The 16,547-nt window shown below is 42.5% G+C and overlaps 1 protein-coding gene across 1 annotated transcript in view; it reads right to left on the bottom strand.

Moving 5' to 3' along the window:
- Positions 1 to 1,478: 1,478 nt before the first annotated feature.
- LOC145937145 (neural cell adhesion molecule 2) overlaps positions 1,479 to 16,547 on the bottom strand; it is a 33,640-nt gene continuing 18,571 nt past the window's right edge. Inside the window, exons 2-9 of the mRNA XM_083040025.1 lie at positions 10,738 to 11,082; positions 9,099 to 9,410; positions 8,586 to 8,737; positions 8,344 to 8,488; positions 7,799 to 8,092; positions 7,058 to 7,447; positions 6,030 to 6,347; positions 1,479 to 2,503 (exon numbers count right to left, since the gene is read on the bottom strand). Of these exons, the coding sequence (XP_082896151.1) occupies positions 1,893 to 2,503; positions 6,030 to 6,347; positions 7,058 to 7,447; positions 7,799 to 8,092; positions 8,344 to 8,488; positions 8,586 to 8,737; positions 9,099 to 9,410; positions 10,738 to 11,082 (2,567 nt within the window). The 3' untranslated portion in view covers positions 1,479 to 1,892. The remainder of the gene's footprint in view (positions 2,504 to 6,029; positions 6,348 to 7,057; positions 7,448 to 7,798; positions 8,093 to 8,343; positions 8,489 to 8,585; positions 8,738 to 9,098; positions 9,411 to 10,737; positions 11,083 to 16,547) is intronic.

Raw genomic sequence — 16,547 nt, 5'->3', positions numbered from 1 at the left:
TATATAAAGAGTCGAAATTATTCTGGACATGTTTGTCGACGACGCGCGTCCATCTAACGATGTAACTCTCTTTGAGATATATCGTGGTTTGTTTACCCGAAACTATCGTCCCAGGCCGTGTTGCCAGGGGATCTGTCTCTGTCACTTCGTGTACAGAGGACTTCGGGGGAAAACGGTTCGCTGGATGAAGGCGATGGAATAAGGAAACTCGAGGACGAAAGAGTGTAGTATAACGACTTATTTCGCACGTATCTGAAACGACGGTGACCAAGATGACCCGTAAGATAGGATCGGGGTAGAGGGAGGCAATCGAACTCGCCCCCGACCTCATCGATCGATCGATTCGTGAACCTACTTCTGTGAATCTCGGAATATCTGGCAGTTTATTTCCGCTCGACGTGGAACGAGGACCGATGTGGGCTCCGAGGGGTTGCGTTGTCCTAACGATGTGATTTATCGTCGCCTACGAGCTTGACAGGTCATCGTCATCGTCGGTATACAGACAGCAGGACGTCTACGTCGATTTCTAGCTTATCGCGGCAACAACCGGCGACGATAAGCGGCTTACTGGAAGTCTGTTGGAGAGCAAACCCGTCGGCGGGTGTTGCTGAAATAGCGCAAACAACGAAAGTCGCGCGCGGCTTAAGGACGGCTTGTAGCGGTTGCAGCGTCACTCAGCGCGATCAGACACGCGATCTATATGTATAGAGTGTATAGAGATTCTGGATCGGATATCGGATGCCGATGCCGCGGAATCTTTACTCCATCCTTCTCATAATATAAGCCGCGAATTTTCAGGTAGAAATTGTCTCGGTAAATCATTCCGACGCGATGCGATGCGATATTATTCAGCGATATGATACTTTTAACGCCGCCCATATACACATTCATATTCGACGAATCTATTTATAACTGGCTCGAGTTGATTCTCTTTATTATAGGCGACTTGGCCATTCAATATCGCGTGCGAATATTGCGACCATACTATGACGTTGCTAGCAAGTGCCAATTTAACCATCGCCCGACGAACCAATTCACCAACCTGTCAAACTGTCAGCCTAGCGAGCACGCGAGCAATGCGGAAAATGCCCGACGAGTGTCATACGGCTTAACGTCGAGCAACGATGAACTATTTTTAGCGACGTCGAGGAGACTCATTAACTGAAATAAGTTTCGAGATAAATGAGAAATAAAATGCCAAACTCATCCAAAACAATAAATTAATTCTCAAGACTTACCTTAACTTGGGCGACGCAGACGTTGATTCGTCGCTGTCGATCTTATCGCTGGACGATGCGGCCAGGAGTCTCTCGTGATTTCTGATTGTGTCGTGTTAATAAATGATGACAGCGGCGATATACATATTAAACAACAAGATTTATTATCCGTATATACAAACGTTTACACACACATATCCATTTGACCATTTAATTAACCACGAAAGCACGACGAAACATCCGTAGACAAAACATATATGCTTTTCCAGACATTCACGCGGATAGTTTCTTCTTCTTCTTTTTTTTTTTTTTTTTCTTTGTCTTTAACTTTTCTTATGGGGAAGGCTTCCGAACAAGAGACAGAGGATGTAACGAAGAATCTTTCAACGGCGAAAATTATTGTCTCTCTGTACACGTTGATCGCGCTCGATCGACGACGTTCCAAGTTATGTATCACGTTTTTCCTTAAAACGAAGCTAACGGCTACATATCTTACCCCTAGGTGAAAAACAAGAATAGGAATGTCGATGAGGGTGGAAGAGGAAGGTCCTTAACGATATTTATTGTCTATTTACAAGCGTCGTTAATCGCGTTCACGACGAGATTTGGCGAGCATCGAAGGACCCGGACCAATAATGCGGGCGGGGGATACAACGACGTTCTCCCTCTTCGTTCTTATATACAACTCTCCTGTACACGCAAACTCCTCGTGTAGATGTCATGGGCGCGATGCACCGGCAGCGTGCTCGGTCGTATCGGACTCAAACCGCTCTCGGTCCTCACCGCGTAGCCGTTCGGGTAGATCCACGTGTCCTTGGCGTGCAGCACCGACGCCGGCGAAGGATAATCGAGATCCTCCAGACACCTGAAGGCGTCCTTCGCTCGCTCGGACTTTAGCTTACCGGACGCGTAGCCCGGCTCGAAGATGTCCGGCCGTCTCTCGACGGCCTTGCTCGGTATCACGTCCGGATCGTCGTCCGGCAAGGATTCCGCCGCGTTTATTCGCTCCTTCAGCCCGTCCCGGTGAGCCTGGGCGTTCGTCGCCGGCGACGCCGTCGGCCGGTTTTCCTTACCTTCGTACTGACAATGAGATCCCTCTGTCGTCGCCGTCGCTGCCGCCGCCGCCGTCGTCGTCTGGTTTTGGGTCTTGGTCGTCTGGGACGTATGGTTGCGGCGATACAAGGTCAACGTTATCCCGATGATCAGTATGAAAATAGCGGTAACACCGCCGGCGAAGCACGCGACCAGGAGGCTGTAATCGGTCGTCTCGTCTGAGATCCCGCGACCTGGGGAGAACAAGGGTGACAAGGGTAATTCGCGTGGGAACGTCTCCAGCTGAGTTTCTCGAAACGGATGTTTCGTAGCACCGCGCTGGATGTATTTATAATGCTACTTCCGAGATGATAATGGAATAGATAGATTTATAGAAAGATACAGATTTCTCTCATGTATTTAAAATGTGAGAAAGAATTGGTGTAATCTCTCTCTTTTTCTCTCTGTTATATTTCTTTCCCTCTCGATAATGTGCTCGACATTCGCACGGAGAAAAAGAATTTGGTTGACGCAGCGAAAACCGTTTACTGCATATTCCATGTGAAAGTAACCAATTTCGTTAACCAATTATTCGACATTGCGATAAAATCTGCTTCGTTGAGAATAGAAAAATTTTTAACTAATCAAATTTGTTCGTGGAAACATCAATTTGCTGCTCAAGTAAATTTAATTTGCTGCTAAAGCAAAATGGTCTATTCCTACTGATTGTGAGTGCATTTTGCTATTGCGACCAAAATAAGAATCAATTTGTAATTTAATTGTAACGAAATATAATTTATACATAGGTACATACATATTAACGTAAATTCAGCCAAATTATTTTCAGTAAGTAAAATTAGGTTCAATATCGGATAATTTAACATTATAATTTACGCGCTTCACAATTAACAAACGTGAATGTAAATGCAAAGTAAAAAATAGAAAACGGTTTATCGATTTCCACTGTTGTTTAATGCAGTTATTAAAGTCCCCGCGAATCTTGTTTATCCGACGACGATACTTGCGAGATGAACACGGAACGAGTGTTATTGATCGCGCGAATGTCAAGTTAGTTTTAGACCATCGACAGTGTGCGCACGTCACAATTCGATAATTAAGCGGCAATCAGCCACATCGGATTAGTGCGTAACGATGGGAACGCACCCCCGACGTTTTCTTTTTCTGTATTCCGACGAATCGATTTCCATTAAACGGCAAATTTCGTATCGGCAATTTACGTCGCGAGAGACGTATTTTACCTAGCGCACGGTGCATTACGGTTCTTTAACGTTACACACACACACACACACATGCAGCGAAAATCCATACAATGCAAAGTAATCGTGCAGAGTGCAAGAGATGAAATCGATATAATGCTGATAAGCTCAATCTTTAAAATTGCGGAAAGATGGCAAAATAAATTGAAAAATTTGCGAAATTGGAAAAATGTACTTTACACACAGATTACGCTTTCGTTTTCTGCTGTCAATATCTGTATAATGTTGAATTACGCCGGTATTTCTGCTTTAAAAGGTTTCTTCTAAACAAAAAAATATCGCTAGAAAAGCAACACCTAATTTCCCACTGATTGTACATAGTATACTCGTCGCAAGATTAATAGCTGACCGTTGCGCGTAGAACGTGTAATTTCCTAGGGTGTATTCGTGTATTCTTGGCCGGCAAAGAACATTCGTCCTCATCAGGATAGACATTCGAACTGATGACGACATCAACGGTAGCGTCCGGTGGCGGTATTCGTCTCGACGTGTCCGGTAAACGAGATTCGCTTTTTCCGTGTACTTATTGGATCACGGAGGAAACGCAGGCAGCTTCCGGAAGCAAAGATTAAGAGGCAAGCAGAGAGGATCGGGTTCGCGGACGGAGATGGCCAGGCTCTTTGGAATTCAGAAAACGCCTCGGTTCGTTAGCCAACGAAAGGTCTCTCTCTCACGATCGTGTGCATGCTGTGTGTATGTGTGTGTACGTTAGCACACATACATCGTGAGGCACGAATGTATCCAGCCAAGAACGAAGACGAGCACACAAACACAGTTGTGTCCATCACATTCTAGAATGCTGAAGAATACTCCTTTCCTTTCCAACACGAGCGTTTTGTCATCACCGTTAAGAGAGAATGTTTGCCACCTCCGCGGGAACAATTCGAAGAGGATTGGCACCCAGGGTTTCGGGAACGTTTGACAGGCTTCGTTCGAGCGATTCCCGATACGCGATAGTGGTAGTGGCTCATGCACAGTCAGGATTCCTGGGGAGCCATCATCACGATCAGGATAACATCCGTCTACACGTGCATGCGTGCGTGCGTACGATATACACAGGTATTTGTGCACACACATGTGTTTCCACACAGCGGATTCGTGCGCGAGTCGGCATGAATAAACCATGAGGATGGAAATTAAAGACGATAAATGCAGCTGAAATGAGGCAGCGTCGAGGAAAGGGACTTGGGCTTTATGGGATTTTAATTCAAGGTCCGCGGATAGAAACGAGATACATGGAGATGAGGGGGCGAGAGATGGAAAGAGGGAGGAAGGACGTTGCAGCGCGGTGGCCGCATTTTCTTGAAAGCGGCGACGGATTCGTGTAATTGCGTCGTGAACCTTCGACGGAAGTTGTTGATTAGTAACGTCGACGAGCAACCCGGCATCGCTCTCCAATCGCTACGGATTAATATTTGATCGGAATCCGCTGTGTCACACACGTGTTCTCGACGACAGAAATGTCGCAGCGAACCTCGATTCCGACGACTACTTGGAATCCGAAATGGATTTACTCTGCAAAATCTGAAAGTCGTCGAAATCGGAAATAACCCAAGTAGCGTTTATTGAAGATTAAGCAAATATTTTAGCGATGTTCTCTAATCGCGAAAGTGAAATGCATTATCATTATTATCGCTAATATATTAAAATTCGAATAATACGATAAAATAAATGTAGAATGAGAAAATTATAAATTTATATAAAGCTGTAATATAAAATATTCAGCAAATTTTAATGTGCCGTTCTCACGCGACAACTCTTTAAAAATAAAAATTAAGAGAAGAAGCGGCAAGCAAAGCGTAAAATAAAACAGCGATAATTTCAAGGAAAGTCTCTGAGGATAAGAAATATGAGAAAGATATGTTAAAGTAAGGAGTGAATTTTTTTTTTGTGCGAGCATTTCGAAACTGGTTTCGAAATATCCGTATAATTGCGGCAAAAATAAACAAGAGTATTCAAACAACGTGCATAATTAACTCCATCGTGCAATTGAGTTCAAATTAAAGGCCCAGTCGAACGTCTTTCGAAATTCTTTTCACGATGTAGTCGTTAGCGCTTATTAACCCACCTCATTATTATTTCGCCTCTGATGTTAAGATTACGTAATGAAGGTACGAAGGTTAATCACGACGGGCAAACACTCTCTATCGACGTAATATAATCTACATACATTAAGGCCAATAATAATAACTCGAAATTATCCAGTAGAAAGATAACTCGGAAGATATTCCCAGAATAAACTCGAGAGACAATTCATAATCTCTAGCGACCTAATTCAGAGAGTGAAATTTGTCGATAAAAGTTTATTCCTGCATCCTGCGCGCAGTGAATATCTCTCTTTCTCCCTCTCTCTCAAACTTAATCGGCTCAACCGTTCTAATTGATGAAGATACACGTAACATTTGATGTAACATTTACCGCTCTGCGAGATCGCGACTCCGAATTACACACCGATTACAATTGTATCATCTGAAGCGGGATTTTAAAAGGCGATAAAACTCACCAGTGGTGTACATCGCTACTCCTTTGAGCGTAACCGGTTCCAGGACGACGGGATCGCTCCGACCCTTGGCATTGACGGCATAAAGATGGAGCCTGTAATTCCGTCCCGGTTCTAAACCGGGAACTTCGAAAACTGGGCCGGATGAGCCGGATCTGTCTGTGTGATTCAGGTAGATGGTATTGGCATGATAAACGTTCTCCTCGCTGTAGACCTCCAGCTCGTAATTAGTCAAGGGCAAACCACCGTCGAATCCCTCGGAGCACCTGACGATCAGCCAGTCCGCGTCCCTCGAGTCGGTGGCTTTAAAGTCTTCGTGACCTGTTTTACACGGACGCACACACTTCGAGATTAAGCTCTCCGCTTCCCGGAGGAAGAAAAACACACGGAATCACTAGACCTAATTGCTTCCCGACGCGAACATCGTCCTGGCAAAGCACGCTCGATGGCGTCGATTAAAGACGGTCAACCCGAGAATTAATTGGATAATAATCTCAGTTAGACTTGCGTCAAACCAAATATAATGCATATCGAGAGATCGTAATTAATGCCGATCGAAGGAATTGCATTTCTAACCAGCTATAAATCCTCCAGTTCGCTAATGCGATCATAAATCTGAACGAATCTCAGGGGCGACTTTTAAAATGAATTTTACTCGAGTCACTTTTGTTTGTTAAAAAAAGTCAAATTATAATCAAACTCGAGAAATAAATAAAATAATGTTTATTATTTTAGAGGAAAAAAAATATCGTTTGTGAAAATTCTAATTTCCTTAATAATCATAATTTCTTCATACCGCATCGATTATTCAAAATAATTTGGAAAGAAATGCTTGTATTAGCACCGCTAATCGATACCGAGAGACTAATTTCACAAGCGTTTTCACGGCGATTGCGCCTTTCGAGGGCAGACAAGGAAACAAGCTGTTGAACGCAACAAGGGTATAAGGTATCATCCACGATGATGGCCGGGCGTAATGGCGCAGTTAGCAGGTCGTTGTGAGGGTTCCGGGACCCTCCCGACTCACTTACCCATTCGATGCGCGTAGGGTCCGGTCGACTGTAGAGCCGTGCAGTTCTGCAAGGGGTAAGGCTTCCCGGCGACGATGATCTGAAAGAGACAGGGCGTTCTCTGCTCCCCTATCCGATTTTTCGCCCAGCAGGCGACCGTGCCGTAGTCCATGTCGTTCTGCGGTGTGTAATTCAGTCTGGAGCCGTGCCAGTTGCTGGTGATCAGGCTAAGCGGTTTGACCTGGGCGAATCTGGTGGCCGGTACGCTCATCAGTTCCCCGGAGTTGTTGAACGTCCAGTGGAAGGTCGTGGGCGGCGGTTTCGACTGCACGCCGCAGACCAGCGAGATCGTTTCGTGCTTCAGGGCGCCGACCACTTGGGTGGAAGAGCCGTCCTTGCAGATCGGTGCGTCTGAAAATACGAGGGCGCCGGCTGGTAGATTCAATTTACCGTGGGGCACGCGGGCGTCGCCGTGAGAAAAATATAAGGGCGGTGAATTCCACCGGCGCGGCGCTTCGCGATTTTTATTCCTCACGCGGCGAACATCGATTATCGATGCGCTTCTATATAAAAACGCCATTTATCAGCGCCACCGAATAACGACAATGTCGCGCGATATGAAAGTGAATTTATTAATAAAATTAGAATAAAAAACGACGTACCAGGATTCGAATGATGAATTGAAGACACTTTTACGAACCGAGCTTTACTTCTCGCGCGAATCGCGATATCGATTCGAATATAAGCAGACTATATACTCACACATCACCTCGAGGGTCACCGATCTGCTGGTGGATTTTCCTTCGATGTTGACTGCCATGCAAGAATATTCTCCGGCGGAGGCTCTCTTCACGTTCTGCAGTACCAGCGATTGTTCACCGGGAAGAATAATCCCCGCGGTGGTGTTCTGATGCAACTCCTTGTTATCTTTGAACCAAAGTAGTTTGTAAGCCTTCGGATTGGCTCGTACATCGCACTCAAAATAGACGTCGTCACCCTCGTTTATGTCATTCGCCTTCAAACTGGAACCCAACTTAATGCTCACCACTGGCACGTCTGAAAGTATCGAAAAAGTGGCATTTCTCATCTTTCATTTCTTTCAATTTCATACACAATTATTAATATTATTAAGAAAATTATTATTTAACAAAAGATACCAGATAACAAGATTGAAAATATTAATTAAGTTAAACTTTCTATTTTAACTTAAACTTTCTATTTCACTTTAAAACTTTAATAAAAAGTCTTTCTAATTATAATTTACGGTAATAGCACTCGAGATAAGTATTCGAGAGATTATTACTTACAATACACCATCAGAAGCCACTTATCCTCCAAGGCACTGTTAGGTACCACGGGATTTTCCGCTCTGCACGTCAGAAACTTTCCATCGTCCTCGATGGTCGGCACGTAGCTCAGCACACTTCTCGTGATGTTCGGATTATCTGCGAACTATGAAGAACTCAGAATCCACGCCGTCGCGGCACAAATGTCATCGCTTCCTGTACGTCAAACGCAATAGTCGTCCGTTTGCGAAAGATATACTCACATTTCTAGCCATGTGTTTGACTTGATGGGCCCCTTTCCACCAAGTGATCACCGCCTCCGGTCTAGAACCCCAACTGATACATTCGATCTCGTAGGTTCTTAAAGCCGACAAATGCGATCGTTTATTCGTAATATTGACTAGCAGCGGCTTCACTAAAAAAAAAGAATTATTTTATAGTGCGCACAATTTGTGATATAAAATATTCATCACTATATTCTATTTTCTTAATCTAGTTAAGTTATATAAATATATTTATTGAATCATTAATTTTAATAAGAAACATAAATGATAAAATTATCGCTGCAAAAAATTAATTAATTGTGATCGGAATAATAGCAATTGATTGCAGTTTTTTCCAAGGCTTTTTTCTCTAGCAGGATTAATTTAATGTAGAGAAATATAAAAGAGATATATATAGGAGAAACTCAAAAATAAAAAGCTATTATAAAAATTGCTTAATTATAATTCTCTTGTAATTATTCCAGACGGTGTTCAATTAACACAATTACTCACGATTTACATCCAAAATGATCTCAGAAGTCACAGGCGGTATACGCTGAGTATTGCTCGCCTTGCAAATTAGCCTCGCCTTCAGAAAATCCCTGGTGACCTTTCGTACCAGCTGATTTATCGTTATGTCCTCGTGCTCCTGCATGTACGAGTCGTCTAGAATCTTGCCTTCAAAATGCCACGTGACCTTTGGCGGGGGCGACCCTCCGATCACCTCGCACAATAAGGACATCTCGCTTCCTTCGTTAAACGGCTGCGGTAGTTTAGGCAGACTTCTCCTGTCGTCGGTAAATATCGTCATCTTGTGCGGTGGTACTGCGTCAGCAAAATTGAATTTCGATCATAGAAATTCGTTTCTGTAATATCGGCGCGCGCGATATCGCTTTATACGCGCGATCTCCCTGTCACTTTATCACGAGATTGATTATGTTCATTATATATAAATTTATACCCTGGCAAAATAATGCAACAATTATATATATATAATATATATATATATTTGTGTATCATTATTTCAACCGATTTAAAACTATATCTGAATCTCTGTGTATCCGAGCAATTCTATTGAAGCTTCAGTACATCGCGAAATCATAGCGACTCTCAATAAAATTAAGAGATTTAATATATAATGGCCGATTCTTTGATTTTTTTCCACGAGCGCGCCGGTAGATGAGATTAACACCTGTTGAATCAGTACTATAACATTCAATTAATTGATTCGAAATCGTATTAGATATTGCCGACTGTGAAACACACATTGAATCTTATGATTAAACGTACGATGTTGTTTGTTCGTGCAGTTCGCTGGAACCGATCCAACCGCATCTTTCGACTTCGTAACTTTGTTTTGTCTCATAGTTTTATTTCCACGTGACTTTCCCGTATCCGCAACGCGGAAGCTTGAGGTTGACAAATCAAACTATCTCTCCGATTTATTACCGCGTTTTCCGCGGTTATGCACTCGCGTAAATACATAAATATATAAGGGAAAATATATATAATATATAAAAAGAATATAATATCAAATGAATAAATCACGAATGGAAATGGAAAAGTAGCCCGTTTATATGCGTCGCTCAATTAAAATCTCATAAAGTAATCTGTCCGCCAACGTCGCTCGATAAGCTGCGATTTCGCATCGTAAAATGCGACATTCTGCCACAATAACAAATAATTGGAAAAGTAATGACTAATTAATCTCATGAGAGTTTTTGAGATCTTGACACATGCGTATTTCTAGATTTTGTGCTTATAATATTTATTTTGTTATTTTAATTATTAATTATCCTCTACTCAGCAAAAATTTAAAAAAATGGACAGATAATAAATATCACATAGAAATACATATTATATCGCAATCAATCTTTCGATAAATTATAATCATCGTATTTAATTTGTATATTTAATTATTCATCATATAAATCAAATTTTAATAAATTACTATTATAAAATAAAACTAAAATAAATTTGCCTCTTTACAAACATTATCATCTGTTTTAATTATAAATATTAAATTTAATTTAGATAATCTAAATTTTATTTATCGGAGATATAAAATGATCTCAAAAATCATATTCAGTAAAAATTCTCTTAGGATTAACAGGCGTAAAAATCGATTTTCAGCTTTCGCTGAATAACTCACCTATGACTGTAAGATTAATCTTTTGATTCTTCGTCGGACTATCCTTGAAATCCACTCTGCATCTATATACTCCACCATCCGTGGACTCCAATGGATCTATCTGCAGTTTGGCGAGCTTTAAGTCCGTCTTCATAACTGCCCTTCCACCGAACACATCCGGATTCGACCAAAGCTTCGGCTGAGCTATCTGTTTCCCCCGAGCGTCCATTATGTATATCGGCCCGTCGTCTCTTTCATCTTTGTACCAAAATACCATGATGACCGTCTCGCCTTTAATCGGCGGATCGATGTCGCAAGGTATCTGAACTTTGTGACCGGCCACCGCGGTAACGTCGAATATCGGTACTGTAAAAGTACGGAAAAGTGACAGAGTTATCCTTACGAAAGATTATGCTTTTTTAAGAGTGTTATCTTGAGATTCGCGCTTTTGCTCTATATTTCAACGATAAATTTCCTTCTAAATTTTTTTGTATTCTATATAATAATTCAATTAATCGATAGTCTAATTCCGATATAAAAAAACTAGTCTTATTGTGTCACACTACTCAACAATTATTATTTTTAAAACACTGTCCAATGATGTAAATTCCCAACAGTGGTTAAGAGCAATCGCAATGCAATGCAGACACCCTACACGCGATGTGATAATCCTCCAACGGAATGCACGTATTTTTAAACCAGCGACGTTGCCCGCCGCGTCTCTGCGGCTACAGTAACCAGACAGGACCCCTGTCTCTGATAACAACACGACCGTACGTTTTCTCAGCGAGACCGCAAATTTGGAGTTTTAGTAGTCGCCAATGGCGCCGATCGAGTTACTGCAAATTGGTCGAACTGTCCGGGCTGACCAAACTCGGGACAGAGCGTACTATACACACGCACGCGCACGTACAAAAGCGTGCACCGACTGCACGCGTGCATACGCGTGGTCGAGCGCATAGAGAGACAAAAGTTGCCGCGCGATACGCGAACCGACCACACACAACACCGGGTGAAGCCAATTAATCGGTCGATTTATACCGGCGCTCTGTGCGGTTGACGCCGTCGATCGTCGGGCGCGATTTTATTGGCTCTCATAGTCGTCTCATCAATCGTGTTGGCGCCTAACATCCGCCTGGCCGATCGCGGCGATCTCGTTATCCTCGCCTCTTTCTCCTCTTTGACCTTAGACATAACGAGTGCCGAGAGAATTACCTTCGAAACGGCGGGCATCATCGGCCGCCGGAGATTAATTGAGCGCGAGCGCGAGCGCGTCTGACATGTATCGGCTTTTTCCACTGTCAGAGTCAACGTCGGGCGCGGCGCGCGAGCAAAAACTCGGCTTGGCTTAGCCGGCGCATAATTTGAAGTTTATCGAGGGAGGTTTAAATTTGATCCTACGATCGCGTATAAAATGGACTTGTAAAAAAGATTTTATTATACGAAAATATTTTAATTAATCACTAATCAATATACGATTATGATTCAAGTGTCATTAGCAGCTTGTGCGATTATTTCTCCGATATATAGTATATTCAACGATGTGTCAGATTGAAGCACAGATATTTTCTCTCCGAGACTATATTCTTGTTACTCCTCCGGAATAAAATCCAGAACGGACTTTTGATATTATTAGAGCGCGATCGATTATTCTCTCGTAAAATAGTGACCCGAATCCCGAGCGCATCCAAATTCCGGATGCGCTAGGTGGCACAAGCTCTGAGATTCATCACGGACGATGGCAGTGTTAATGATACGATGTAATTAATGCCAGGTGATGAATGGCCGTACGCATGGAGCAACTCGTTAACAACGAGACACGACGAGCACGTGGCTCCGCTTTCGCACCTTTGCCCTCCTCTAATACGTGACTCTGAATATTCACATGACGGAAGCACGAGCGCTTGCGAGCGCTCGCATATCAACGCGACTAAAGTTATTACAACGAACGTTAAGTGTGCGAAACAATTATTGCGTTATCATGAGTAGAGAAAAAAATATGTTTTACGTAAACATTTGCGGCAAAAATAAACTAGGATAAGTCTCACGCGGCGCAACTCGGTATTATTACGCGTGATATCATAATTTTCCAGCTAACCAGGAATTTTCAACTGCAACTACGCCGAGCGTCGGATTTGCAAAAATTATTGCGTCAGTAAAGTGGCACGTTCAATATTTAGAAATCGTATTTCGCCGACGTTAATGGCCGCGCGAACATAATCAGTCGCGAACGCGCCAATTAAGCGTTACGAAAGAGAGAGAGAGAGAGAGAGAGAGAGAGAGAGAGAGAGAGAGAGAGAGAGAGAGAGAGAGAGAGAGAGAAGGAGAGTCGCGTTAATAACGTAATTAAAACGTTAATCGTACCAGCGCGAGTCCTATTATCTCGTTAAATCCTCTCATGAATCCCGCAAATTGATGACTTAGACAATGAGCCATCGATAGACTCGACGTATATACGTACATATGGACGACGCTTACGTATTCCGTATGCGTGTCCGTATATATACGTCATGGGGTGTAGTCGTGCTCTCGCACGCGCGTCGTATCACGTTTACTTGAGAGAGCGTGGCAAATATCCGTTTCTCGGGTAACGCGAAACACATACGTATCCGCCGATCCCAGAGTAATTATTCAAAGCAAACACGAGCACCGTCGTGGATCGGTAATACATCGCATTACCCGTGCCGTGTATACACGGAACCGGGTGCATACGGATTTAAACATGCTGCCGAGGAACGGATGCGAAGTAGCGATCGACATTGACAACCATCCCCGATAACGCGGCCGATTTAACAATACTCAATAATTTATGCGATTCTCTCGCGCATTATTATCTTTGGCGCACAATTGTTCCAGTAAAAGAAATTAAATTTTTCATGTACAAAACGAAATATATGAGAGATAGAGACAGAAAGAGAAGATCAGATATTTTTTATAAGATATCAAGTCATTTTTGATTTCTCATTTTATGAGTTCGAATGTATTATGATGGAACGCTATTTTTTTTGCCAACTATTTTCTAACGCAAATTCAATTTGCACCGCGGCTACTCGCCAATTTGAAAGTGCGAGCCTTGTAATTTGATCAAAGCCTGTAAACATTGCGGGTGCGCAAATGTAGAAGCGACTTCTTCCTTGTAGATTCAAGCGTCACTGGCAAACCGACGATTTCGCAAACATACAGAAGGTAGAATCCAGCACACCCCGGGAAACGACAACAAGAAAGTAGGTGGATAGCGATTCGAGGATGTACTGGCGCGAGTCTCGGAAATTGTATTTCACATATTTTCATACATTCGCGCTGAATATGAGAGAACGAATGTAGAGCAACCGAATAGAATAGAATTTCTTACGTACAATACATGAAATTTCGAGCGGTATTCTGAACGCCAATAAAAATAGGATAAAAGGAGGACGAACGTCTTGCATTCGATAAGAGTCTCGAGAATCGCCAAAAGGCTAAGACTATTAATCTTCAACCAACAATCGCGGATCCTTTGCGTATATTCACGCGAATCCATAAAGGACAGATGATCGGTTTCTTTCGCGCACGAATACCGCGCCATGTCGTCGTGCAAACACAAAGTGCAACTTTCTTGCCAAGATAAAGAATGCGCTGGGAAAACTTTGACAAAATGCTCTTTACTTACTTTCTCAACCGCCGCGAGAAGGGCAAAAGATCGGAAACAGGACATTGAACGAATATTCTCTTTCTCGATAGCGAGAATCGTCGGTTACCACCTTCCTTTTTCCCGAGTATGCCATCAACTTGACCTAGTCAAGTTCAGTAGTATAAACAGTATGCAAGTGCGACATGTGAACTTTAATACGAAGAGAAAAATATGAAGACGTTTTAGCCTATATTTATGGACAGTAGAATGCGAATCCTGATTATATAAAACTAATCAAACGTGTCAAGTCATCAATTTGACATTTGTCTCATTTTCGCGAAATAATTGATTTTCTTTTCTGAGAAAGAACAAATGACCAAGCTGTCAAAGTTTTGAACTCTTTCAAATTGTAGACTTTCCAAGCGATGATCTCATTTGTCGTGGCAATTAAACGTCCCCGAGGATACAAATAATTTCGTGTACATTTCTTCATGCGCAACTTGGTCAGAAAAACGAATTCACGCCGTTCGTTAGTCGTTCTAATGAACGATAATTGATCTCATTAGGAAGAATATAAATTTCACTTATCCGTAGCGATTATTATCCCCGCCAGCCTGTTTAACTTCGTAACGTCAGTAACTCGTCCGGAGCTGCGCGTGTAAACACCGGCGATGTGCAAACGTGGTACCGGCTCCTTTACCGCCGCATCCGGGAAAACGGCGTCACGCCGCCTCCGAAACCGCCGACTGAACAAACATGCGCTGGTATGACGAAGAAGGCAAACCGAGGAACGAAGATGAGGGAGAGAGAGAGCCATAGGCGTATGTGCATACAGGGAAAACAGAGTAGGTAAACCAGAATCAGACCTGGTGGGAGAAAATTAGACGGAAGTAGATGAAGCGATAGAAAGGTAGGAGGCATGTGAAAGTAGGACGAATAGGCGCGTATCAGTGATGCGAGAGAACCAATTGTGGTAAATTATGTAACAAGTCCGGCGCGCGCGGATATGGCGAACGCGGAAACCAACAGCGGTTTGTGTACCTTTAGCCACTAGCTTCGATGTTTATCGTGTGCTTGTTACAATGATGATGATGGTAACGGGAAAAGGCAACAAACATGCGGCAAAGTGTAAATGTGCGAGCAAAATTTGCCGTAATAATTGTTGCACGTCGTCGGAATACGTGTATACGAAAATGATAAAGAAAGTAGACTCTTTAGCTAGGGAAGAACGCACGTTCGAATCGGGTCGGATTTAATCGGGGAGAGGAAGAACGATCCGTTTCGTGATACTGCAGTAAATGCATTTCGATAGCTGAAACTGTGTTTGGAAGAGCGAGAAATTCTTGGAACTGGGGCACACGTTGCGTAATTTTTCCTATCAGAATTCCTAGCATTTTGCGACTTTGCGCAACACTTCAATAAGGTCCCGGCCACACGATCCCACGTTTGTCGGCCAATAAAATCAAATTGCATCTGGCGAACGCAAAATCCGAACGTAAGGTATTCCGGAATACCGTAGCTTGATTACCGTTTTGTAAGTTCCAAGAATACGATCTGAAAAAGAAATGAAAATTTGCATCTTGTATATTTTCTTTTATCGAGAGAGAACCAGACGGTTCTCTTTAATTCAAAGTTTAATTTTATGGCAGGAATTAATTCACGTTTGTAAAAATATAACGAGATGATATAATGTATTCCGTTATTCTTCCCCGCTTCGACATCGATATTTAATGCTTCGCACGCCGTTTGTGTTTAAAGTTGCCTCGTTATGACATAATATTGAATTTTACGGTGAATCAAGTGCGCAACTTTTTTTCCTCATCTCACCAGGTCATATAACGTGTAACTGCAACGGTGCGCATCACGTTTCCAACTTTATTCCAAAGGACATATATGTCTCTTTATACTTTAATATACGGCTAGTAATGTTTCGTATTGCGAGCACCGCAATTCTGTCGCTAAAGTAACAAGAAAGATCGCGTTATAGAGATTCATGCTACTTGCTGAAAAGAATGAAGGCGCACATTTTATTATCCTCTAAAGAATACGTTTTTCTAGGCAAAAGGAAAAAGTTTGTAACTTTATCACAGTAAAGTTATTCTTCATTTACGCTCACTTAATCGAAGCACGCACGTTATATCGCTCGCAAATAGTTGAATCGATTATGATAATTAATTAAATATTAAATAACTGTCTCAAGATTCTTTTACTATATCAAATT

This window comes from Prenolepis imparis, unplaced genomic scaffold (assembly GCF_030444845.1).
Source record: "Prenolepis imparis isolate NDT839.2.m4 unplaced genomic scaffold, iyPreImpa1.0 SCAF_6, whole genome shotgun sequence".
Taxonomy (NCBI): domain Eukaryota; kingdom Metazoa; phylum Arthropoda; class Insecta; order Hymenoptera; family Formicidae; genus Prenolepis; species Prenolepis imparis.
Note: the sequence above shows the minus strand (reverse complement) of the source record. Positions and strands in the feature narration are given on the sequence as shown.